A 26925-nucleotide genomic window follows, 5' to 3' on the forward strand; every position below is an offset into this window, starting at 1 on the left:
TCCACAGCTGAGGAAGAGAGTGTAGGCCATACTCCATAGAACTCATTTTTCTCCAGAGGATGTTATGATAGACATCATCAGTATTATGGAAGATGTAAAATCTTCCAAAACCTGCTCATCAGGAGCATGGATGCATTGGTCTTTGAGCTATCTACTGTTCAAGAAAAGTCTCACAAATTGTTGGATATTCTGGAAATGAGTCAGTCAGACAGAGGGGTTGTATGGATCCTCATGGATCCTACCAAAAATTTCTGGATGGCACCAGCATCCATCTCACCAAGTTCTCAGAAACTTTTCAGAGGGCTCCAATCTTTGGGTCCACCCCAGTGATGTAGATCTTTTTTCACAATCTTTTTGAAGACATCCAACGGCAGGGGAGTAACCTTGTTTTATGATTCAAGTAAAAGCAACATTCCTGGGACAAAGTGTGTCCAAGCTTTCAACACCACTGTCCATGCCATGTCCTATGATTTCAGAGAAGCCTTGTGTTTCTATTGCTGTCGTTTCATGAGCATTGAAATTCATATTTGAAGAAAACCCAAAAAAGCCGACAAACATTTGCCTCGTCAGACCTTGTTAGGTACACTACACAAATTAAAAGAAATGTACAGAAGTACATTTGTCTTTATAGTGCATGGAGTGTAACTGAGCTCTTTAGACATAGTGTAGCTGGGAACTACTGGGTACGAGATACCTTCAGGGCAACTGCTACTAAGGAGAAAATATTTTTAAAAGAGAGGAAGGATAGTCTTGTGGTTAAGGCGCATTCAAATAGGAGTTGAGAACTGTGGTCAATTCTTGACTCTGTCTCTGTTCCCAAACTTCTGCTTACATGGCCTTTCCCTTTCTCCTGTCCTTTCCCTGTCTTGTATATTTAAAATGTAACCTGGTTAAGATGAGGTCTTTCAAAAGTTCCTAACCCAGTGGGCTCTTAATGTTGATTGGATCTCCTAATCACTCATGTAATACAAATAATATAATAAATGTAAAGCCTCATGTGATATGTGATTCATGGGTGGCTGGTTGCTAATATATGTTGTGGTGTTATATAAATGAAAGCCTGATTCTGTACACGAACACTTAGTTTGCAGTGAAATGGGGCGTAAATGTATCCTGCACTAGCCTGCTGTCTGGGTTCCCTCCCCACTCTGAACTCTGGGGTACAGATGTGGGGACCTGCATGAAAGACCCCCTAAGCTTATTTCTACCAGCTTAGGTTAAAACTTCCCCAAAGCACAAATCCTTTTCTTGTTTATGTGATTTAGACCAAAATCCAGGAAAAAGGGCCACATGGAGTCCCTGTTTCCCCAAAATATTCCCCCCAAGCCCCTTCACTCCCTTTCCTGGGGAGGCTTGAGAATAATATACTAACCAATTGGTTACAAAGTGAGCACAGACCAAACCCCTGGGTTTTTAGGACACTGAAAATCAATCAGGTTCTTAAAAGAAGAATTTTATTTAAAAAAAAAAGGTAAAAGAATCACACCTGCAAAATCAGGATGGAAGGTAACTTTACAGAGTAAATAAAAAGATTTAAAACACAGACTCTGACTCTACTTTCCAGTTACAAAACAGGAATGAAATTACCTCTTAGCATAGGGAAAATTCACAAGCTAAACCAAAAGATAATCTAACGCATTTCCTTGCCTTTACTTACAATTTCTGTAATTTTAGATGTATCATTTCAGGTATCTTTTCAGGAGATGGTTTACCTGCTTGGTCTCTCTCTCTGTCCAGAGAGAGAACAAACAAAGAGAGCACAAACAACACCTCTCTTCTTCCCCCGCCCCCCCCCTTGATTTGAAAGTATCTTCTTTCCTTATTGGTCCTTTTGGTCAGGTGCCAACCAGGTTATTTGAGCTTCTTAATCCCTTACAAGTAAAGTGATTCTGTACCTCTGGCCAGGAAGGATTTTGTTACTGCCTACATAAAGGTTGTTACCCTTCCCTTTATATTCATGACACCTGCCATGAACCAAGCGTCTATGATGTGGACCCTGCTGCCGTGCACTAAAAGTTCCCTAGTGCGCTTTGACTCACTTTGAAACTGGACTAGATTAAAGCACATTAGTGAACTGTTAGTGTAAGGCAGCATGGTCCACACAGGCACTTACCCTGCCCTAGCCTGCCGTGCACTATGTTTACACCCTAGCTTGCTGTAAACCAGGGGTCTCAAATATGTGGCCCCGGAGTTATTTCCTGCGGCTGCCAAGCTCCCCTCCCCCGCTGTCCCCGCTCCCCCGCCAGTGTGCTGCATCCCCGCTCCTCTGCCTACCTCCAGGCGCTTCCTACCGCCGAACAGCTGTTTGGCGGCGCTTAGCACTTTCCAGGAGGGAGGGGGAGGAGCGGGGAGCCACGCGCTCAGGGGAGGAGGCGGAGAAGAGGCAGGGCAGGTGTGAGGATTTGGGGAAGGGGTTGAAATAGGGGCAGGGAGGGGGTAGAGTTGGGGTGGGGACATTGGGGAAGGGGTTGGAATGGGGGTGGGGAAGGGGTGGGGTAAGGGCAGGGCCTCATGGAAGGGGTGGAGTGGGGGCAGGGCCGGGGGCAGCCGAGGGGGACATGGGACTTTTGTACCTTTATATGAAAAGGTGTCAGTGATGCGGCCCTTGGGCCAATGTACTAGTCCTCATGTGGCCCTCGTGGTGATTTGAGTTTGAGATCCTTACTGTAAACTGAATATTGACAACAAGATGGCTCAGCATGGGTGCTGCAGTCCACTTGCATGTAATGATTTAACAGGCTCAGGGTAGAGGAAAAATACATATGCTTTACCAGTCATTGTGGTTTATTGTCAATAATCAGCATAATAAGGAGGTACTATAATAATCTGTACATCTAAATGGTAAAATGGATGTAAAGCAGCCATACAAGGAATAGCAAAACAAAAACTACCTAATGATTTTCTGAATCATTATTTAGCCTGTACAAGTTTTCGTCTTATGATTAAATGTTATGTTTTAGGTTTGTGAGAGACGATGAATTTGGCTGAGATTTGTGATAATGCCAAAAAAGGGAGAGAATATGCGCTTCTTGGGAACTACGACTCCTCTATGGTATATTACCAAGGTGTCATCCAGCAGATTCAGAGACACTGTCAATCAATCCGAGACCCAGCAGTTAAGGGCAAATGGCAACAGGTATGATGAAGCGGTATTGCACTGTATGTGGTAGATTTGGAAAGAAATACAACATTGCACAAGCTTTTTAAAATGTAGCCCAAGTATATATTGGCTAAATTGAAGTTCATGATATTTATGTGGCAATATTTCTTGTGACATAGTTAGAAGGGATTCTTTAGTTCTAATTGAATCAATTTTCTTGTCTTCATAGTGTGTCTTGCTAATCAACGGACTAATTGTGTGTGACTGCCTATTTTGGAAATACTATTATGTTTTCTACTAATACTATAATGATTTCCTTTTGCTCTCTCATCTTTCATCCAACTAATAAGCAGTAAGCTATGATGTGAGATGGGCTTGTATCATTAAAAAGATCAATATAGTTGCAATTATCTAAAATGTTATCTGCAGATAGTACTCTTAGGCCCTGATTTCACAATCACTTGGGCATGTGCTCAACTTTATTTGCATGAGGAGTATTTGTGGTTCGATTTCTAGGAGTGATGGAAAGAGTGAGAATGAATCTGTAGTGTTAATGGGAGGTAAATTGCTCCCAAGCTACTGATCTGTGTTAGTGCAGAGGTGGAGGAAGCAGACTGGCATAGCAATAGAAATAGATAAGCAGCAGACAGTGTGCTGCATCACTTAATGCTATAAGCAGGTGTCATCTGAGATTCCAAGGCAGATAGATCCCACAGCAAGGAAAACATACAAAATGCCGAAATGCATAAATCATGGATTCAATACTTAAACACAATATTAACAACAGATGTGAAATCTTTGAGGGATAATGTCACAGTTTTTAGGCCAAAACATTTGATATAGCTCAATATTGTAACAATATTAGCGTTGGATCTTGGAGTCCATTAACTTGCATGAACTCACATATGTCAGTCTGGGTTTGGATAAATTCTTACAGCATAAATCTCTTGGATTCCAAATATCACTTTGAAAAAAAAAAAAACAGGCTACATGCGGCGGTGGGAAGGGATGAGCAGAAAAACTGCCTATTTTTGTGGAATCTAGCAAAATCAATGGGACAAATTCTGTCCTTGGCTCTGGGCATGCTGGTATCATGACTTTAGTAGGAGCCCCCTGCAGGCAACCAACCAACACTTGGTCCAGTGTTATGTGCTGTGCAGACTTTAAACAAACACATATAATTAGATTGATACTGATGTCAGACACATTTTGGCAAAATAAGGCACTATATAAATTAAAGTTGTTGTAGACAAAATGTTCTGTGTTAACTTCAGCTCCATTAAAAACGCGCACACAAAAAATCTATTTATCAAGGCAAAATGGACAAAGTAAAGGGACAATACAGGTTTATGTTTGTACGTGATACTACTGTAAACAGGCAAAATTTAAAATAATTACCTGAGATTATCTCCTTAGTTAAATTAAAAAAAAAAAAAAACGTGCACAAGACATATTGCATCCCATTCAAATGAAGTTTTATACAATAAGAATTTGTATAAGATATGTATACAAAGTGTAATCATAGTATACACTTTGTACACACATCCTCCAAAGATTAATTTGTTGATGTTGGAAAACACTTTTTGTGTAACGGAGGGAATTCAGGACGAAGGCAGAAGACAAGCTGATCAGTTTTCAAAATGATCTAAAAGGTCCAATCCTTCCATCACTGAAATAAATAGGAATTTTGCCATTGACTTTAATGTGGCCAGAATAAGTCATTAAAGCTCAAGTGCTTAGGTAAGTGCTTAACTTTCAGACCAGGATTACTCCCACTGACTTCAACAGTATTCGTAGGAACATAAGAATGGCCATACTGGGTCAGACCAAAGGTCCATTCAGCCCAGTATCCTGTCTACTGACAGTGACCAATGCCAGGTGTCCCAGAGGGAGTGAACCTAACAGGTAATGATCAAATGATCTCTCTCCTGCCATCCATCTCCACCCTCTGACAACAGAGGCTAAGGACACCATTCCTTACCCATCCTGGCTAATAGCCATTAATGGACTTAATCTCCATGAATTTATCTAGTTATCTTTTAAACGCTGTTATAGTCCTAGCCTTCACAACCTCCTCAGGCAAGGAGTTCCACTGGTTGACTGTGCGCTGTGTGAAGAAGAACCCTCTTTAATTTGTTTTAAACCTGCTGCCCATTAATTTCATTTGGTGGCCACTAGTTCTTATATTATGGGAACAAGTAAATAACTTTTTTCCTTATTCACTTTCTCCACACCACTCATGATTTTATATACCTCTATCATATCCCCCCTTAGTCTCCTCTTTTCCAAGCTGAAAAGTCCTAGCCTCTTTAATCTCTCCTCATATGGGACCCATTTCAAACCCCTAATCATTTTAGTTGCCTTTCTCTGAACCTTTTTTAATGCCAGTATATCTTCTTTGAGATGAGGAGACCACATCTGTACTCAGTATTCAAGATGTGGGTGAATCATGGATTCATATAAGGTCAATAAGATATTCTCCGTCTTATTCTCTATCCCTTTTTGAATGATTCTTAACATCCTGTTTGCTTTTTTGACTGCTGCTGCACACTGCATGGACGTCTTCAGAGAACTATCCATGATGACTCCAAGATCTCTTTCCTGATTAGTTGTAGCTAAATTAGCCCCCATCATATTGTATGTAAACTAAATATCATACTATTCATAGGTCTTTGCATTGGGGCTATGAAAGGTCTTGGCACTTACTAAGGTTTGTCAAACTGCCACATTAACTTGACATTTCTAATACTTGGATTTCATTGAAAAATTAATTTAGTGCATTAAAGAAAAGGATCTCCTTGATTTCAGTGGGAGTTGGATCAGGCCATGAGTCAACAGATAGTAGATTAACAAGTATGAGATACATTTTAAGGAATTATCTATTTGAATGGTGCTAGTTATCTACTATATTCTCTGACCAGTAGAAAATGGAAGTTTCAAACATACAATGCAAGTGTATAACTTCAAAGTCAGACTTCCGTTATAAAAGTAAGAAAACGTGAAGTAATATCTTTTATTGGACCAACTTCTGTTGGTGAAAGACATAGGCACCGACTCCGTGGGTGCTCCGGGGCTGGAGCACCCTCAAGAAAAAAAATGGTGGGTGCTTAGCACCCACTGGCAGCCCCCCTATCAACGGCTCTCTCCCCCCCAGTGCCTTCTGCCCGCCGGTGGGTACCGCCGATCAGCGCCTTCCCCTCCCTCCCAGCGCCTACCGCCTGCTGTGCATCAGCTGTTTCGCAGCATCAGGAAGTGCTGGGGGTGAGGGGAAGAGCAAAGGCACAGTGTGCTCGGGGTGAGGGGGCAGAACTGGGCGGGGAAGGGGTGAGAAGAGGCAGGGTGGGAACAAGCAGGGCGGGGATGGGGCACTGGGAGAAGGGGTAGAGTAGGAGCAGAGCCGGGGGGAGCACCTCCCGGCAGATTAGAAACTGGGTGCTTATGGTGAAAGAGACAAGCTTTTGACCTCCACAGAGCTCTTCTTCATGTCAACTTGTCTGTTTCACCAACAGAAGTTGGTCCAATAAAAGTTATTGCCTCACTCGCCTTGATTCTCTCATATCCTGGGGCCAACATAGCTACAATAACACTGAAAACAAATTATAAAAGTAAGTCATGTTCCCAGTTTCTTCTGTTGCTTTAGTTGTCTTCTTAACCTAGGCTACCTTTATTTCCCTTTCTCATGTCTGTGTTACTGAAAACATTTCCTGATGCTTTGAATGTATTGTGACGGTTCACCTGTACAAGTGAACATCTCTGTCAAGTTTTGAACAATATCAGGGCAGCCCATGCTCTCAAGGTTCCATTGAAGTGTAATAGGAGTAGTCACATATCTAAGAGCTGCTGGATTGGGCCGTTAGTTCTTCGTAAATGTTAATTTATTCTATTGTAGTAAACATTTTCTAAACCTTTTATTCTGTTGTAAATTGAGATTGTATATATAAAAAAAGACCTGTGCAAAAATTAAAACACTTTTTTCCCCCCTGAAATCACTTGTTTATTTTGAAGGTCCGGCAAGAATTACTGGAGGAATATGAGCAAGTAAAGAGTATTGTCAACACGTTAGAGAGTTTTAAAATAGACAAACCTCCAGATATTCCTGTATCCTATCAAGATGAGCCATTTAGGGATCCTGCTGTTTGGCCACCTCCAGTTCCGGCTGAGCACAGGTAACTGGAAAGCACTTTGGGATAGTTCAAACCTTAACTCCACCCTTGAACATTAATATCTCTTACCAGTGGACAAATTGATTTTTCAAGAGTCTGTTGCTACCTAAAAAGAATTCTGCAGTTCAATTGTGGGGGTGATTTTTGAGGAATTGGATGTGTTTGTACAGTGGAAGAGGAAGTGAGTTTGGGTATTATGGTGTGGTAAGGCCTATGTATGGAGGTTGGGCAGGATATTAATATTTCCATAACTGATTTTCTTGACTTTTGATGATTGTCCTGCTAAGAAATTCACTTGAACAACTTTAACGCTAACAAAATTCTTTGTTTATTATAAATGCCTTGGAATAATAAAAATTACAGATAGAAAAGACCTATTAAATCATCCACTCCAGATCCCTGATATTGTAGGATGGGTTATTCGTGAACAGTGACTGTTTTTGAGGTCAGTAGTGGTTCAGGTATGGCCTAAGATACATAATATGTTGCCTGAAGCCAATTGCTTTAGTACTGAAGGAAATCTGCAGACAAGGTGATGCTTTACAGAGCTAGGGCCTGATTCAAAGCCCACTGTAGTCCATGGAAATACTCCCATTGAATTCAGTGGACTTTATAACAGTAGGGTTACCATATGTCTGGATTTTCCCGGACATGTCTGGCTTTTTGGTCCTCAAATCCCCGTCCGGGAGGAATTTCCAAAAAGCCGAACATGTCCGGGAAAATAGGGAGGCATGGTAAGGGGATCGCCTCCTCCCCGGGCTCCAACTTTCCCGGCTCCCGCCGCTCTCCACCACGCGCTGGGGCCGAAGCAACTTCCCCTGCGCAGCAGCAGCCGGAGCTCGGGGGGGTGGGAGGGAGGAGGGGGAATGCGGGGTGCTCAGGGGAGGGGGCGGAGTTGGGGCAGGGACTTTGGAGAAGGGGCAGAGTTGGGGCGGGACTGGGGGCGGGGAAGGGCCGGAGTTGGGGTGGGGAAGGGGTGGAGTTGGGGCGGGGCCAGGGCCCCGTGGAGTGTCTCCTTTTTTCAGTATTGAAATATGGTAACCCTATATAACAGGCCCCTAATGTAGGTCTCTAGTCTAATTTTTTACTACATAAAAGTGTTACACATTGTAGTTAAGGGGTTCTCTGAAAATAGTTGAGTTGCCCATTTTGTTGTTTGAAAGAGTGGTCAGTTGTCTGATTTATTTATTTATTTATTTATTAAAAACTATTTTCATGAAGTCCTAAAGACTTTCTTATCAGGTCATAGGAGGCTTTTTTTTGCCAGTTGGAATTGAGGGATACAATAGAAAAAAGTAAAGCATCTATATTAGTTTTAGGTTTCTAAAATACCTTTCATCTGGAAGGATCCTGCTCAGCAGAACTGGAATACAGGCACCTGTGGGATGGACGACAGCAATCCGTGGGAGGTGGAAGGGGGTGGCCTGCTCTTGGGATATTTATCATCTTGCAAGATATCACTGAATGATGTAGAGCTGAGTTAGCAAAATTGGGAATTTGGTAGTAATTGGAAGCAGTTACTAACCAAAAGCTATTTTGTAGCCTATATGAAATGTGTTTGGTTTTCTTAGTGCATTACCTAGTGGACAGGGGCCTGATTCCTCATGACTTTGTACCATGTGTAGTCATTTACCCCTTGTTCAAAGTGGGTGTAAAACATTACCATAGCTTGCTGCTTCAGTTTCCCCCATCTCTACCCCATTACACTATTGTGAGTGTCAAGCTACTCAGTGACTCCAGAGCATGAGTACCAACCTCAGGACAGACTATTAAGAACCAGGGCACTAGCCCCAAATTGATTGTGAATTTTATCCTTAGATTTCACCAACCAGTTATCAAGTGTAAACTCCTCAGGCATTATAACAGCCAAACAAGGAGTCATAGACAGTCCCCTTGGGTACTCCATTCTATCTTGTCCCCAGGTGAACATACCTTTGTGATAGGTGGTCCCTTACACCAAGAATCACAACAATATTCAGGTTATTCCCAGTCCCAAAGGACCAGTCACTTACCCAAGGTCAGTTGTACCTTAGATCTCATGCCAGAGACAATGCTTGTAACCAATCCTATAATAAATTATATACAGATTTATTAAAATATGAAAGGAAATAAGAGTTACATACAAGGTTAAAGCAAGTAAACAGATGTTACAATCTTAAATTTCAAAAGGTAATAGAAGCTTCTATAATAAACAAGTGCTATATGTTTTATAGGGCTAATCCAGGCTAAGCAGATGTGGGGACCTCTTACTTATGCCTAGGAAACCTGGCCCTCTAGAGTCCAAGCAGCATAAATCTCCAGTTCCTTCTTATTACGAGTTTTTATCTCCCTCATCCCTTGTTCTCTGAGCTGCAAACTCAGCTGATGGGAGGAATCCACTTGCATGACTCCTCTTCATGTGGGGAAGGCAAAACAAATACATTTATTTTGTCCTCTTTAATGTCCCACAATAGTCCATCTGGTGTCAATGGACCTTCCGTGTTGGACAGGATGTAACACCTTCTGTGGGAGACCAGCATTTCACACTAGCTAATGTCTCTCTCTCCTGTCTGGTGATTTACAGAGGCTTACAATACAACTTCTCAATTATTACCTTACAATATGGGATACAGATGTTATAAATGAGATTAATGCATGCAGCAGCTCACAAGCATTCAATAAAATCTAAACACATTCTTATAATTCTAATACCTATTTTAACAATACTAACAGCCAGACTGGCTCCAGCTATGTATCTGTCAATGTTCAGTTGAGACATGGGGACCTTAGTATGAGCTGGCACCTGGTCTGCCAGTGTCACAGTGAGTTTTAAAGTTTGCAGGCGATTTTGGATGAAGGGCAGTATAAAGTGCAAAGTAGATTTATTTATTTATGTTGTTTATAGATTAAACTGTTTTTTGGCTTGGGTGTAGGGTCATAGATGGGAGAGGTGACCCATCCCAGCAGGTCAACCCCACTTGTAAAATAAATTAGTCTCATGCGGCTGCAGATGAGTAAAGAAAATTACTTTAAACGGTAACAGTAGCACCAACTCTGTTTCTTTACGCATGATGAAAAATTATTTGAAGTAAATACTTAATAATCACATCCAGTTTGTGAAAATGTGTGTGTGAGACTTTTAAAAATTAATCTTTCAGGAAAGTAGTTGCAAGTTTTGAAACAATGGCAGCAAACATGAATAAAGGGATTTATTAGAGGGAACATTCGTTTAAATTGATTACATCTTGGCCATATATTTTGTTCTGTATTTCAAGTCTAAACTGACCTCCCAAGCAAAATGAATATGACCTCAGTTTAATCTTAAAACCAAATTCTGACCCCTCATACCACGGCTCAGTTTCCGTTAAGGTCAGTGGGAGGTATACAAAGGTGTATGAGTATGCAGTTTGGTTCTATCTAGTCCTAACTTTTTGGACAATTTGTAAGTGTTGACACTTTCACATGGGGCGATTAAGATTGAGAATGGGTCACTTTTTTCTCATTGTCTTGCTCTCTTAGATATTGAGGCCTGTCAAAGTTCTTAGCTGGCCTATTTCCCGGAATTTCTTCTACGACTGTTCTTATAGGATCTGTGCTTTTGAATATAGCATAATTTAGTCCCATGATTTATAGCTACAGGAAACTGAAACTCAGAGCCTGAAACTGAAATCTGATTTGTCTTTTCCACATGCATTTTGGTTGGTTATTGTAGGGTTGGTCACAAGTGCTGAGTTGTTGGTATTGATCTTTTTTTTTTTTTTTTTTAAACTGTGATTGATATATTTTCTTTGTTTGCCAGGGCTCCACCTCAGATAAAACGTCCCAACCGAGAAGTTAAACCTTTGAGGAAAGAATCACCAGGATTGCAGCCGCGAGGGCCTGTGGGCAGAGCACACCCAATATCAAAAAGTGAAAAGCCTGCCAGTAGCCGAGAGAGGGAATCTAGAGCTAAAGGGAGAGAGGACAAGGTAAAAACTGGGGGCGGAGGAGTTGGAGGGTTGTGTGTGCAGGCGGGAAGCATTTTTTTAAAATAAATAAGCAAAAACTTAAGTTTTCCTGTGCAAGGGCAACATGGAGGGTCTACATCAGATTGTGGACAAAGCACGTATTACGGAGTGATTCAGTTGTAATATCACCAAGCTGGATACTGCTTTAAACTCTCAGCACTGTTTTTAATCAGGAAGGTTTTTTTATAACAGCACAGTTTACTGTAGCTTTGTTTTTCTGCATGTTTCAGCAAGGTTATGGGCCTGATTCTGATCTCCTGTATAATAGTGTAAATCAGGAGTAAATTCTATTCAGTTTAAGAGATCAGAATTGGGCCCCATTATAAAGTTTTCCAAGTAAAGAATATAGAAGTGAGATCAGTGAGAGTCTTTAGATATTATGCAGTTTTATTAGGATTCTGCAGGATTTAAATTAAGATGAGTTAAAACAATTGAGATTGTTCTGTAAATTCTGCAGTGATCTACAATTATTTACAAAAGTATTTTTAAGTATGTTCTTAACTAGCAGGTGATGTACCAAAAGCATACAGATTAAAAAGACAACCAAGCTTTTTTAAGAATCCTATCATTAGGAGATTATTATTATAAATAACAAGACATTTAGAGGAAAATGTTTCTTTGAAAAGCATTGGGCGGACGACACAGTGTTCTGAATTAAAATGGGCTGGGAATTGAAGTTAGTTTTTGAAAAGGTTTGTTGTAAAAAGAGAAACAATACTAGAGTGAGAGAGAAGACAGTAGGAACTGATTCACCAACATGTAACTATAGAAGACATTTCAAAAGGAATTCTTTTTGAGAAAGTAAGATGTGTGTGTGAAAAATTGGGTGTTTATAACTGAAACTGCCTTACAACCTTAACTGTGGAGTCACTATCAGGAATCCATAGAAGCCATGGTATAAATCTGTGATACACAGACCTCAGTGGTTCAGGAGTCAAATTAACCAAAAGAGCCACAGTAGTGTGAATTCATTGTTTTATTTACTACTGTTCATATTTAAACAGTATGACAGAGGAAATACTTAGTTTTTATATACATATATATTATTCTCAGAGCAAATAAGTTTAATAACTTAATTGGTTAACATAGTAAAAGCATCCTGATTGGTTAATAACTTAGAGGGGTTAATAATTAAATCAGTGTTTTAATATTATGTGCTGCAAAGAGCCGCAGGAGACACGTTAAAGAGCCACTTGTGGCTCATGGGTTGCAGTCTGAGTATCACTGGTATAAACAGTACAAGACTGGAGCATAATGAGATGCCTTTACTTTTGTGAGATATGGAATCTTACCTATTTGGAGCTCCTGGTATAATACAGGTTGTGATTGGTGAGTTAGAAAATATTTTGGTAAGTTTTCATAGCTACACACTAAATACTCAAGAATGAGAAAGGACTTAAAGGGAAGAATCCAGCACTGTCAAGGGATAGACAAAAGTGACCTTTGTATCAGTTATTTTTGATTCTGTAGAAGAGGGTATTAAGCAACACTAGTCCTCCTTGTCACTGGTTGTTTGGACATAGTCTTCTAGCAGTGCCAGTGAATACACTTTAAACTTCAAATAAACTTAGAAGTTGAATCATTTTAGAAATCTCTCTCTACATACTTAGAACAGCAAGATTTACAATAACAAGGGAACACTCTGCAAGCTATAAAAAGCTTTTCAGGAACGGTGAAAATTGTTTACAGTTCTGCTGGTTAAATGAGGAACTGGAATCATGTTGTGTGACCAGTTTAATACACCAGGCATGTATGCATTCAAGTCTTGCCTCTAATGAGGGTAAAACCATGCACTTTAAAGTTTCCTGTAAGGAGCATTATAAGGCTTTACTATGGATGAGGTTGTGCTGGTACTACTTCTAGGACAGTAGTTATCTCTTGGAGTAATACTACTAATAATCTACAGCAGGGAAGCCAGATGGAGAAGTTTCATAAATAGAAATATATTTCATATAGTACGTAACTTTTTAAAATTGCTTTTATCTGAATATTTTTTAAAAACCTTCTCATAGTTTACATTAATACCTAAAATAAGCAAGAACTTAGATTTCTCCTACCAGTTTTGTCCTTGTCCGCTAACAAGCATTGATGTCATGTAGTGTTTGGAATGGAGCTGAAATTAGCATACTTCTTTTTGTCAACATGTCAGTTGACATGAGATCAGTTGCTGCTTATGTTCCATTTATTTTTAAATGTACTGGAGTAGGGCACATGATGATTAAAATTCTGTTGGCTGTTGAATAGACACTTGTTGCTATAAATCATGCTGCTCTACAGCATGCAGAGAGATTTCTAAAATGACGGAATGTTGTATTTTAAAGGGGATTCGTTTGGTTGCCTGGCCAGATCTTGTTAGAAGTTGTAAAGATAAGATTCTCATCCAGTAAGATATTGGTGCAATGTGATTGGTTGTAGCTTGCAATGGGTATGCTAATGCTGATACGTAGATATAAATGCTTCTTTTTCTGGATTTGTAGCCAAAACAACTATCTCATCTTATGGGTTTGTAACCATCCCCTTCCCAAGCCATGTAACAATCTCTTCAATCTGATTGTAAGCAGGGTCATGGAGTTTGTCCTTTATTTGCCTGTAAAGTAATTTGCATGTTTATGGTGCTACATAATTAATAATTTCTACCCTGAGATCCCACTCCGATGGTGTTTATGCACTAGCATCCCTTTAAAATGCGGTTTCCCAAGTGTTTTTTTCCCCCTTTCTTTCTCTACTGCCCAGAAAGCCTCCAGGCTGGTTGTCGTGGTCCCCCCCACTGGAATATTGTCAGGAATTTCAGCCTGTCAACCCAGCCGCTTATTTTAAATAGGCAATGTGTGTATGTTACAAAGGTTGTATAATGCCCCATGTGTGCCCTAGGAGAATGTTTGGGAGTACTCTGAAAATTAGATTAGTGTCTTCTAATAGGGAAGCCACCAAAGCTATGCAGAGCAGTTCTACCAACCTAATGCTACAAAAGGAGATGCTGTTATGCCTGGAAAAGTATTCAGAACCACCCACGAATGTATAACTCAACCATTATTTGGGCAACTAATCCTTAAATCTGTGAGTAATTCCAATTACTTTAATAATGGAGCTACTTGCAAGACTAGTGATTAATCACCCAAATAAGGGCTTCAGAATTGGGCTTATTTGTAACTACTGTTAATCATTTTGTTGCATGTGAAAACTGTAAATATTTTAAATCTTACTTTAGTTCAGGTGTAGATCAGTAATACAATGCCCTGTTCTACAGCTTGAGTGTCAATTTGGCAGAGCTTCTATTTTTGAGGGTTTATTCATTTCATTTTTTGGAGTTTATTTTTAGCAATTTCTGAGTTTTATGTAGTGTCCAAAGAATCAGGGTTTTTCAGGGCCCTCTTTGTATATTCTGTAATGAGTAATGTATGCAATATACATAACTCATCACAGTATGTTATGTAATCCATAATCTCTTTGTAATGTTCCCTAGTGAACTTTAATGTAGTACTGTTTCAAACAGCCCTACGGTTAAGTGCATTAGGGAACTTTTAGTGTGCACCAGCAGGGTCTAAACAGACCAATTAATGTGTTATGCTCATACAAAGCACATGGGATCTTTATAGAGGAGAAGGCAAAAACACTGCATTTATTGAAAATACAATAGTTAGCATATGCTTTTTAGTCACACACTCACTCACTCACTCACTCCTGCCAGTTGATGTTTATAGTTACCAGTCTGTGTTGTAGAGTAGCAGCCGTGTTAGTCCGTTAGTCTGTATCCGCAAAAAGAACAGGAGTACTTGTGGCACCTTAGAGACTAACAAATTTATTAGAGCATAAGCTTTCGTGGTCTACAGCCCACTTCTTCGGATGCATCTGTGTTGTAGCTCGAGTCAGTCTAATGGCCAGTTAGACTGAGCACGAGTGAGGAGCTGAGCTCTTGTTGGTCGCGATCCGATGCTCCGAGGCTTTGCAGGACTGAACCCAGAGTTCCATGGCAAAACATCCCAGCTTTATAGTTGTAAATTCCCATGTGAGTCCGTGCATTTTGCAATGTCATCCTGTAATCATTAGTCCTTAAGTGGTGTTATCATTTGATGGTTATTGTCGGGCTTCCCATCGTTATCTCCTATTTGTTGTCTCGCCTTCGGGGGTGCCTGCCTCACCTCTGAGGTCGTCAGTGCTGCTAACATGGTTAGCATCCGATACAATGGATGTTTTCTGATTGTCTCCTGGTTTTTCCAAGTCTCTCACTTCTTCTTGACCATCTGGACATTTGTGATGGCTTTCACACCTTATCTTTTCCTGATGCATACATTCCTCATTCACACAAACAATCTCTTACAGAACCCTTCAAAGGTACACAGACAGCATTTTATATTCAGCAGAATACACTGTAAACCAAGCCTTGCTAAATCTTATAACTAAAACAATTCACATTGGGGCTTCAGGCCCTCGACATTCCTCTAATCTCCTTAACATAGACACAGTACAAGATCCTGTCTCTTACTTACTAAAACCTTAAAGCAAAGAAAAGAAATGTATATTTAACTAGAGTGCCTAATTTGCAATACATATAGGAAACCATAGTAGATTTTATAACTTATCCTAAAACAAAAGGGTGACCATAATCAGTCATAAGGATTGTTCTGGTCTGTCATTCCTTTCTGCTATTCAAAAAGGGTGGCTGACAGGATAAAATCAAATCATACATTAATTCTCATAGTACAGTTATAAAATCCTGCTCCTACAAATGTGCAACACATTAGTGTGCTTTAGAAATTACACCCCTGTTGTCCTCATTATTGCTCCATGTAGACGAGCCCTTAAGTAACCATTTCCAGTGTCTTTCCATTGTTTATTGGATAAACACTGATTTCATCACCATCCATTTCATGAAGGGTTTACTCAATATCTTCCCGCCAGTATTCGAGCCCAAATCCCCGAGGGACCTTAATCTCGTTATCTCTGCTCTCACAGAGCCACTGGCAATGTGCTCCCTCTCCCACCTCTCCATGAAGGTGATATTCTTGGTAGCCATTACCTCAGTTAGCCGGGTCAGTGAACTGGCGGCCATGATTGCAGACCTCCCTTACGCTGTATTCCACAAGGACAAAGTGTCCTTACGGCTACACCCTAAATTCCTCCCAAAAGTAGCGTCAAAGTTCCACCTAAATCAGTGCATCTACCTACCTGTTTTCTGCCCCAAACCACACGCCTCCCATGCGGACAGGGTCCTGAACTCCCTTGATGTCTGCTGTGCACTGGCATTTTACCTCCACGGGACTTGCTCCTTTTGCACATCGCCAAAACTATTTGTGGCCATTGCTCACTCATCCAAGGGCCAAACCCTCTTCTCCTAATGAATCTCCAATTCAGTCTCTGGGTGCATAATGCTACACACAATCCAACATTTCCCCACCTGATGGAGTTACAGCGCACTCTACACAAGCGTAAGCATCCACATTGGCCTGCCTAATGGACATCTCATGGCACAATCTGTAGTGCAGCTACCTGGCACTCCATCCACATGTTCACGGTCCACTATGCCATAGCACACGCGACGGGTACGGAGGCTGCTGTAGGCCAAGCAGTACTGCAGACTGCACTTCCTCACTGCTCACTAATCACCCATGTATGGCATACGTATAGGGACTATCACTCAAAGAAGAAGAGGAAGTTACTTACCTGTAACTGGAGGTTCTTTGAAATATGTGGTCCCTATTTATATTCCAATACCCACCCTCAAGTCCTCTGCTGCAGACGAGACTGCACAACAGAGGGACCCTGGTGAGGCATCGACTCACCCGACCTATTATATCCTCGGCTGCGAGCATGAGGGACTGCACTACACGTGTGCAGGTCAACAGACACTGCTGAGAAACACTTCCAGTCTCAGGTGCATGGCTCACATGCACACCAATGTATGGAATATAAATAGGGACCACACATCTTGAAGAACCTCCAGTTACAGGAAGTAACCTCCTTTTTCACCAGGACTAAGATTGTCAAAATATCTGCAAAGTGGCATTTAGTTCAAAACTAACTCTACGGCTGCAGGAAATTCAAATGAGTTATGTCAGAACAGGTTGTTTATAACATGACACTGTTTAAAAAATACGTTCTGCTGTGGAGGCAAATTTTCAGATGTGATTGTTTAGTATATAAAAATGATTTATCATATAAATGAATGCATACAATTGAGAAGGCTTGTTATGCTCGAAGAGTGCCAGCTTGTGAAAGCTGTGCGTGAGAGCACCATGAAGTGGAGATGAGAGCCTGTAGCATTCTTATATTTTATTTTTGTTTAGCGTAAGACTGATTTACTTATGCAGTTATTTTCAGACAGTACTTGTAGTATCCTTACAAATCCTTTTGTTCAGGCTTTTCCTTTTATGCTGCCACCCTGTGGTTGTTTGTAGTAATTACATGGTTATGTAACGGTCTTAGTGCAAGTGGATAAATAAAGTTGTTGGCATGATCCCAGCACACAGCAGCTGGGCGGATGGCTCTCTGGCGTTGTCTGTTTTTTGTTTTCACTACATAGATCTCACATTATTTTGCAGTATTTTGTTTATTTGTGTACCATCTTTTTGCATAGCAATAACCTACACTCTGGTTTGCCCAAATGTTGGAGCACACCTCAGCTACGTTTTTCAGCCCTGCTGCTTTCTGTCACCTTTGCAGTGCACCAATAGCCTATTGAAACATCCCCTGGCTTATTGCTATTAAAGCTTGGCTTAATTTTGTTTCAATTTAAAAATCCTCTTAAAATCAGCTTTTCCGGGTGGAGCAAATCCTTCCACTGTAAAAATAAAACAAAAAATCCTAGCTCATTGTAGGGGGTAAGAGAGAATTCAGTATCAGAGAGAGTCTGCAAACACCTTTTCGTCACTGTTCTTATTGTTGCCTTTATAGATCGGTAGATAACTCTGTCTTTTAAAATCTTTTCAATGCTATGGGTCCCTTCTCATTGTTCCTTTTTTCATGACTGTGTCATTTTGACAGAAGTTTCTGGTCCCAGTGCAACTTTCAACTTGCTTGCTATTATGGGTTCAGTTTTGTAATAAAAGTGAGAGTTGAAAGACGCTAGAAGGGCACAGACTATTCCCTGTAGGGCATGTGGGTTAATGGGAAAAGGGAAGGGGCATTGTTAACTGCCCCTTTCTCCTCTGCTAGCTCATTTCTCTCTCTGGCTCCCTCTTCCTATGCTGCCTCTGTCCACTTTCCCATAGGCTGCTTTTCTGAGGCAGCTGGGATACTTTAACTTTGTTAATAGTACTTAGAGGCTGTGTTAGGAGCTCTAAACCAGCTTCCAATTTAGCCTAGTTCAGTTAAAAGCAATGCAGTTGCTCCTCAGGCTCCACTGAGGCTAGGTCTACACTACCCGCCCGAATCGGCGGGTAGAAATCAATCTCTCGGGGATCGAATTATCGCGTCTCGTCAGGACGCGACAATCGATCCCCGAATCGACGCTCTTACTCCACCAGCGGAGGTAGGAGTAAGCGCCGTCGACGGGGAGCCGCGGAGGTCGATTTTGCCGCCGTCCTCACAGCGGGGTAAGTCGGCTCCGATACGTCGAATTCAGCTACGCTATTCGCGTAGCTGAATTTGCGTATCTTAAATCGACCCCTCCCCCCTGTAGTGAAGACCTGTCCTTAGTCCTGCTGTTGGGCTGGGAGGGGAAGTAGTTTCCTGTTGAAGTGTTAGAGGAGAATTAGAAGTGTTGCTTTAGAGGAAAGATGTTGCTTTTCCCATAAGATCAGCAGAGCTGTGGAATTACTAACTTTGGAGTTTATGATCAGTTTGGGGCTGAGGTTGTTTTATCCAATTGTGGGACAGTTCTGAACACATCGGATGCTCCTTTAATAAAAACAATAATTAGGCTGAAATGTAGGGTTGCCAACTTTCTAGTTTCTGAAAACTAGATGCCCCTGTTTCGCCTCTTCCCCCAGGCTCTTCTACCGTTGTTGCTTTCCCCCTCAACTCCAGTGCGAGTTGCCCAAGAGACTTGCAAACTCCAGCTCCAGCAGGCCATCTGGGAATTCAGGTAGCAGAGCGCTGCGGCCGTGTGGGAGCAGCCAGGCAGCCCCGCTGGCGAGCTAGGACACAGCAGTCCTGCACAGCAGCCTCCCGCCTCCTTCTGCGCGGCTTGCCCAGCAGCCCCCTCCCCTGCTCACTTGAGCTCTTGCCACCCCGGAGCTGCCTTAGCGTGGCCAGGGGAAGCGCTGGCGGGTGGAGCAGCTTGCTTTCCTTCCCTCCTGCGGAACATTCTATGTCCACTGGGACCCCTTACCCCGTTTGCACACTCTGTCCTCCGCCGCAGCCCTGCAAACCGTGCTCCTCAAAGGGGCGACAGGCTGCCACTCCTGCCCCCCCCCCCCCCCGCAGTAACTGGACTTTCCAGTCAAAAAGGGTTGCTAACTCTGACTAAAGCTATTCCAGGAGATTTTTTTCCCCAACATGATGTAATGTCATTTTCTTAAAATATCCTATTAAAATCTCCCGGATTGCTTTCAATAGTCACTGGGAGATAGATAACAATTTTGGGAGACTACAGGCCAATCCTGGAGGACTGGCAACCCTAGACACCTGACAACCCTACTTTAGGGCTCCTAATGCAGCCTTTTAGATGAACTTTAAAGTATCCCGACAGTGTGTGGGATTGGGTTGTGAGACAGAAAAAGGGAATAGGAAATAGACAATTGCTGGAGTTGGGGGAAGAGAAGCAGCCAAGCAGGGAAGACCTTTTTCTTTAAGTCCTGACTATATTGAAATAAATAAAGAAAATTTGTATCCGTTAAAAACCAGGCAGAAAAAATCTTATTTCTCCCATTAAAGAGAACAGGTATAGGGATTAAAAAATTTTTTTTGGTGGCAGGGTCTAGATGTATATTAGTACCGGCTGGCCTAGCAGATGTAGCATCATCTGGCCCAGCTAGCCAATCAAAATGCACCTTTGGACAAACTTGTCCTAAGCCAGGATCTAATATAGCATTATGTCACGGGTAATATAGCATTACATCACAACAGGGTATGCACAGATAGGCTTGTGCTGCATCTGCCTCGCGTGTTGAACATCACAAGAAGTGTGCTGGTAATCTAAAGTGACTTATTGCTACTAGAGTCTTGTTTGTAAAATAAAAAAACCAACATTTTAAACTAATTTTTGGATTTGGGGATCAAGGTAACTCCCCTTTATGAAAGATGTGTGACTCTATAGCACATTCTGTTGGACTGGCGATAGTAACAAGTATCTGGAGACTGTGGAGATAAGATGTGAAAATATTGTGCTTCCTTGGCTGTCGGAGGAATGAGACAGCCCACAGTTCTGTGTAAAAATCTGAAATTTCTCTTGGCTTAAACATAGTAGCAATTGAACAATTTTACTCTATGATTCAAATCTTGGAGCTGTTAAAAGTAAAAGTTTCATGATAGACTCCTGTAATTTCTTAATGTTCCTAGGGAAAGAAAATTCCACAGGAAGGTGCTGGTGATGGGGAAATTCAGAAATTTGATGGAGCAGGATATGATAAAGACCTGGTTGAAGCACTGGAAAGGGACATTGTATCAAGAAATCCAAGCATTCATTGGTATGAGAATTTTCTCAGTTAAATTCTTTAGCTAGGTTGGAGGGGAAAGAGCATGTCCTCTCATTAAATTGGGATCTTAACTCTTTTAAAATGGCAAACAGCCATGACTTTCCAAATAGGGGAAACAAGGGCTTCTGGTTCTAATCGCATACTAATTTGATTGCAGAGTAAGACTTTCATTCTTAACCAGTATGATATGGAAAATGTCCATTACGAGTACCTACTCAAAAGCCTAACTGCATCCCAGAGAACATTAAAGGTATTGTTTTGATGATCACTAGGGATCCTAGAAATCCATTTGCAATGGGGAAAAATGAGGAAAAACATGGATTTTGCATTTTTACAGAGAATCTTTAGTTTTTACATTTTGTGAAAAAATAAAAACGTATATTAACTATTAACTAAATTTTACTGAAAGTACCAATGTCACTTATTCAGTGTGTGCAACCTCCTCCTCTTGTGATTGATTTTTGGATGTGCTTTAAATTTACAGTGGAATTCTGTTTATCTGATCTAATTGGGACCACAGGACCAGATCGGATAATCAAGAGAATTGGCAAGAGCTTTCTACCCTTATTTCGATCCCAGGCTGCTGGTGGTTCGGTTAATATGAAGAGCCAGATATTGGAGGCTTGGCTAAATGGGATTCTACTGTATATCAATAAAACATTGTGTTCAACTGATACCTATATGTACTGAGGCTAGTTCAGTGTTTCATTTTAATCATGGAAAAACATGGATATTTGATTCTTTATTAGAGAGTTTTGGATTTTTTTTTTTAACATGGAAAAGTAGGATCCCTGATGATCACGTGAGCCAAAACAATTTTTAATTGAGTGCCATAGTAACCTTAGCTGAAAGTAATTTTTTTGCTGCCTTTCACAGGAGAGGACAATGTAAGGCCAGAGATTTATAGCAATGTTCTCAATAGGAACATACTGGCATAATAAAAAGGATAGTGGTAAATACAATACTTTTCTCTGTTTTTCATGGCTTAAAAACAAAGTGAAATGTTATGCTCTGTAAATGTGTGCTGGTCTTTCGCAGGGATGACATAGCAGATTTGGAAGAAGCCAAGAAATTATTAAGGGAAGCGGTGGTTCTGCCGATGTGGATGCCTGATTTTTTCAAAGGGATCAGAAGGCCGTGGAAGGTGAGAATGTACGACTACATTCTGGGGACTGGCCGTGGCACTTTCATGTATGCCAAGTTGTATCTACATGAGCGTAGCATCATGTGCTCATGCTCCCTTGTACTGATGGTATACTGTAGTATTTATAGCTATTATACTGCAGTAATAGCCTAAAATACACATTTATTTAGCAAGGATGGATAATTCCTTAATTATAATAAATGTGGGATTGATCCAGAGTAGCTGGGCCACAGTAAGTGGGAGCCCAATTTGGATCTGATTCACAACTTGAAAAAAAATTGTTGAGGAAGCATATGAGCTGCTGTGTAAACAGAAAATGAAATGACCTAGCTTTTGGTATGGGATTGATTGTCCCTTATTCAGGGAATGTCTTATGATACAGTTGTGGGCTTGTCACTTCATTGAGTTAGTTATGATGATGAAGTCCAGGAAGATATTTCCTATTGAATATCCTCTTTATGGCCCTGATTCAGCAAAGCTCTTAAGCAAGTGGTTAATGTTAAATACATGAGCAGTCCCAGTACTTAAGGCCCAGATTCAGCAATGTACTTAAGCACGTACTTGTTCTAAATACCTAACCAGTTAGTAGTTAGGGTGGGATTGTGGCTTCCCTTTCATGGCTGGAGCTTTTCTTCTTCACTTTGCTCTGTGGGAGAAGCAGACAGAATGTGGCAGTTAACCCTCTCTAAGCAGGCTAGTGCGCCTGAGGTCCTCCACATACTAGAGGCCTGTGTGGGGAGTGCACAGCCCCTCTTCCCTCCTAAACCCATTGGTGCTCATAGGCCAGCACTCTTCCTGACTAAACATAGGTGTCATGCATTTGCAGCCATCACTTTCTGAACATCCAAGAGTGGTTGTTTCCTTTCTCTGACCTGTGTTTGTGCCAAGAGGATCCTGTCTTTAGTTGGGCATCCCACAGCTTCACTAGTGGTAGTTATAACTACAAGAAATAACCCTGCAGTGATTTCATCAAACCACTTACTCCCTGCAGTGCATATTAGCTTCTTATTGGGAAACACTGGATCAACAGAGCCCCAGAGGAAGAGTAAAGAAGGCTCTGTGCTTATAAAAGATTTTAACTAGTCAGTAACTGCCAGACTCTCAGGTTGTATAGAGAGAAAGCAGCTCGTGCTTCACCCTCCTCCTTCCTTCCTTGTGCATCTGTCTAGCTTAGCTAGAAATTCAGGCTCACATTGTGCACTGATCCTTACATCTTGTGCATCCCCAGTTGGCATCATTCTCCCACTGCTTTGCACCCTATGAGGTCATTCACACCTGTGCAAAGTGAATGTAAAATGCTACCATTCCCACTTGGTAATGTTACACCTCGTTTACATAGGGCTAAATGACAACCCAAGGTGTAAGACAGTGAGCAGTTAGGCCCCTTGAATCCATTGGCATTGGGTGGGGTATAATTCAAGGCAGAACTTGGCCCCCTGTATGGCTATTCATTTTAAGACTGAAGCCTTGTCTAGAGTGGGTTTTTAGCCTCCAGTGTAGCCAGACTGGTGCAAACCCCTAACGTGATTTGAACTGGGGCAGTTACCTCTGCTTTCAATTCAAGGTCGGCGCAGCTGCAAATCAAGTTGCACCGGTGTAAACCATGAGGTTCATAGATTTTTAACTCCAGAAGCAATCGTTAGATCTAGTCTGACCTCTTGTATGTTCAGTACACCCTCACTAGAACAAACCCTTAAGGATCCAAGCCATCGTTCGTTAGAGCCAGGGGTTTGTTATAGCAAAAGAGAGTTCTTCCAGCCTAGGGGCTGCGGCGAGGCTTGAGGTGGGATCCAGGGACCGGGATTGTTATTGTGAAGGGTGTTATAGCAAGGGTGTACCGTACAGGCCACAGAATTTTATCCAGTTCCCCTGTGTACACCATGGTCTGCCACTAGTATTGCTGTAAGGGTGCAATTCTAGCAGGGACTAACATTCCAGTGTAGACAATGCCTGGATGAACTTGTGTAACAGGAGTCCATTTATCTTTTATAGTTGCTGCCTTGGAGTTTAGGATAACTTGGGCATCCTTATAAAGGGAGGTGGGTTGTCAGCTCTCTGGAAGGAATATGATCGTTTGTAATTTAATTTACCGATGAATGTCTGTGAGAGCTTGCAATAGCTAAGTGTTAAATGGCAATAAAGGTATTAATGGTTAATGGAAAATGTAGGCACAGAGAGGCTATTGCTCTTGATGAGTATGGGGAAAACATTTTTGAATAATTGTATTCCCGGTTGATTTGTTTTTATAGATCTCTTCCATGTCACTCTTTGTGCTCCTTGCAGTAAATTTTGTGTAGAACAGACAAAATTTAATTTGCAGCATGGATCGCGTTTAACAGATATTTTATTGTTGTGCTATTTTATGTAAGATATTAATTGCAAAGCACATTAGGATGTGCAAATCTAATTCCAGCTAATTTGATTACCTTTGAAACACAGTCTGACTTTACCTCAGTAAGCTCTTGTTTAGTATGAAATCAGATCTTGCATTTGTAAAAGAAAGCTGCTCTGAAAGCTGCCATATTCGCGACAGCAGAGCATTTGGCGTTTCCATATTTCTTCTTGTCCCTTGCTGGGTGGGGAAAACATTGTGTTGTTCATTACCACAATGGCTGAGGGAGGCCCACAGTTTGGAAAGCAGATTTTCAAAGTGTCTTGATGAATTTATAATTAGTTAATTATCAAGTATTATTCTCCATCTTGGGGCAGTTCTAACCTTATTACAGAAGGGGAAATGGTTGTTACCACCACTCATTTTCAGGAACTCTTGCCATGAGAGCCCATTTAAAAACTAATGCCTTTTTTCACAGTCAAGACAATTAGCAAGCCCCAGCGTGGACGCCTAATTTGGGCCCTGAGAACTTTGTCTCTCCATCCATAATGTCTTTTACACTTTGGTGAACCAAACAGGCACTGATGTAGAGGAGACTAGTGCTCTCCCACTTTGCCGTCTCTTTTACCTGGATGGGAGATGGAAGGATGGTCAGGCCACTAGCCTGGGACTTGGGAGAACTGGGTTCATTTCCCTGCTGTGCCATGGACTTCCAGTGTGACCTTGGACAAGTCACATAGCCTCTCTGTGTTTCAGTTTCCTCTCTGTATAGTGGGGATAATAGTCCTTCCCTACCTGATAGGGGGTCCAGTGAGGATAAATACAGTAGATTTTGAGACACTCAGATACTGTGGTAACGGGGGCCATGTAAGTACCTTAGTAAGAATAAATAACATGAGAAACCCACATATACAATTAATGGTTTCAGTGAAACAAGTGCTTGGAAACAAAAAGCAGGCCCAGGCACATGGCAGAGTTATGTTTTTAAGCAATTAAAATGCAGACCGTGGGTCACATTTAGACCTAGTGCAACTCAGCTGATTGCTGTGGATTAGCATTTTGCTTACATCAGGGCTGAATTTGGGGGTCTCCTCTTGTCATTTATTTATTACTCTGTATGGAATTTTAGGGTGTTCTGATGGTTGGCCCCCCTGGGACTGGCAAAACCATGCTAGCAAAAGCTGTTGCTACGGAATGTGGGACGACGTTCTTCAATGTTTCCTCCTCCACTCTGACGTCCAAATACAGGGGCGAGTCTGAGAAGCTAGTCCGCCTGTTGTTTGAAATGGTAAGTCCTCGATGCTAGGGACCTTTGTTGGTTTATCAAGCCCCTCACAGCACATTGTTGCAGGATTGAGTTCATTGTCCCTAGAACCTCTCCAGTGGATGGGTGTGCACGCTTATATAGCAGACCCTTCTTGATGTATATTTGAGGATTGTGGAGTAAATTACCCTTGTCTCTAGAAGCAAAATGTGTTTCATCTATTTTCTCTGTTCCAAGCTGAAGGTTGGTTTCTGAAAATCAAGGGCCAGATCTTGAACTGCAGCTGAGAAATACTTACACACAGTCTCGCCCCAGGAACTGTGTTGTGTGTGTGCAAATATGCCATTTACCCTCTCCTCATCCTTATTTGCTTCTGCACTTCCAAGATGGTGCCCATTAAAACACCTTGCGATTTTTAGATAGGCTGGAAACTCCCCTCCCAACCTTTGACTTCACAAGAAGCACAATATGTATATTACAAATAGTATATTTTGATTGTTCCCTCACCTCCTTTGCAGGATCAAGACCTAAGAAAACAAAGGTCAGATATAGAACAATCCCTATCAGTCTGCATCCTTAAAGGAAACCTGCACAACACTTTCAAAAGATGAGCCTGGGAGCTTGTGACATACCCAGGGTACAATCTAGACTAATGAGTAACTGTGTCATCCTTGCCCTATAAACTTTATACTGATTTATTGCTGTAGCCTCTAGTCTGGACTGCTCACAAACAGCCTCCAGCATGCAAGTCACTGCCAGCTATGTCTGTGTGTGTGCTGCAGGGTGACCTCAGCTCACTCCCTGTCTTAGATTCCCCCCCCCGAAATATGTGTCCTGTACTGCCCAGCCCTCTCCTGGACAATACAAGTATGTTAAGTCCCTTTTTTTATTTAAGATAATATACCAGCTTAGTATTTCAAATAGTTCTTCAGACACCTCAATTTAAACACACTGGATTAGATAAAACAATAAAACAAGTTTATTAACTACAAAGAGATTTTAAGTGAATACAAGTAATGAGGCATAAAAGTCAGAAGTGGTTACAAGAAAAATAAAGATAAAATACAACTAGCGCCTTAACTATGTTAAATGCAAAGCGAAGTTTTTCTCTCCACATGCTCTCAACAGGCTTATTGGCCAAACTTCGTAGGCCAGGACCCCTTCTTCCTTTGTCTCTTCTCATGCAATGAATTGATGGGCAGAAAGAGAGGGAGGAGAGGGGGTGGCTTGGGGTGTTTGTCCCCCTTTTCTATAGTGTCAGCCCCCCCTTTGGAAAACATTCCCAGCTGAGATTCGGGAGACAGAGCATCTACAGAAAGGGATCTTCCCTGCTGCTCTTCCTCACCTGTTGGAGCTTCTTT

At 41.5% G+C, this 26925-nt stretch overlaps 1 protein-coding gene across 1 annotated transcript in view; it reads left to right on the plus strand.

Moving 5' to 3' along the window:
• The first annotated feature begins 2974 nt into the window (after positions 1 to 2974).
• The window catches only part of KATNAL1 (katanin catalytic subunit A1 like 1), a 33034-nt gene continuing 9083 nt past the window's right edge, over positions 2975 to 26925 (plus strand). Inside the window, exons 1-6 of the mRNA XM_065420674.1 lie at positions 2975 to 3136; positions 7106 to 7266; positions 11042 to 11210; positions 20688 to 20815; positions 21863 to 21968; positions 25430 to 25588. Of these exons, the coding sequence (XP_065276746.1) occupies positions 2975 to 3136; positions 7106 to 7266; positions 11042 to 11210; positions 20688 to 20815; positions 21863 to 21968; positions 25430 to 25588 (885 nt within the window). The remainder of the gene's footprint in view (positions 3137 to 7105; positions 7267 to 11041; positions 11211 to 20687; positions 20816 to 21862; positions 21969 to 25429; positions 25589 to 26925) is intronic.

Source organism: Emys orbicularis, chromosome 1 (genome assembly GCF_028017835.1).
Source record: "Emys orbicularis isolate rEmyOrb1 chromosome 1, rEmyOrb1.hap1, whole genome shotgun sequence".
Classification (NCBI taxonomy): Eukaryota; Metazoa; Chordata; order Testudines; family Emydidae; genus Emys; species Emys orbicularis.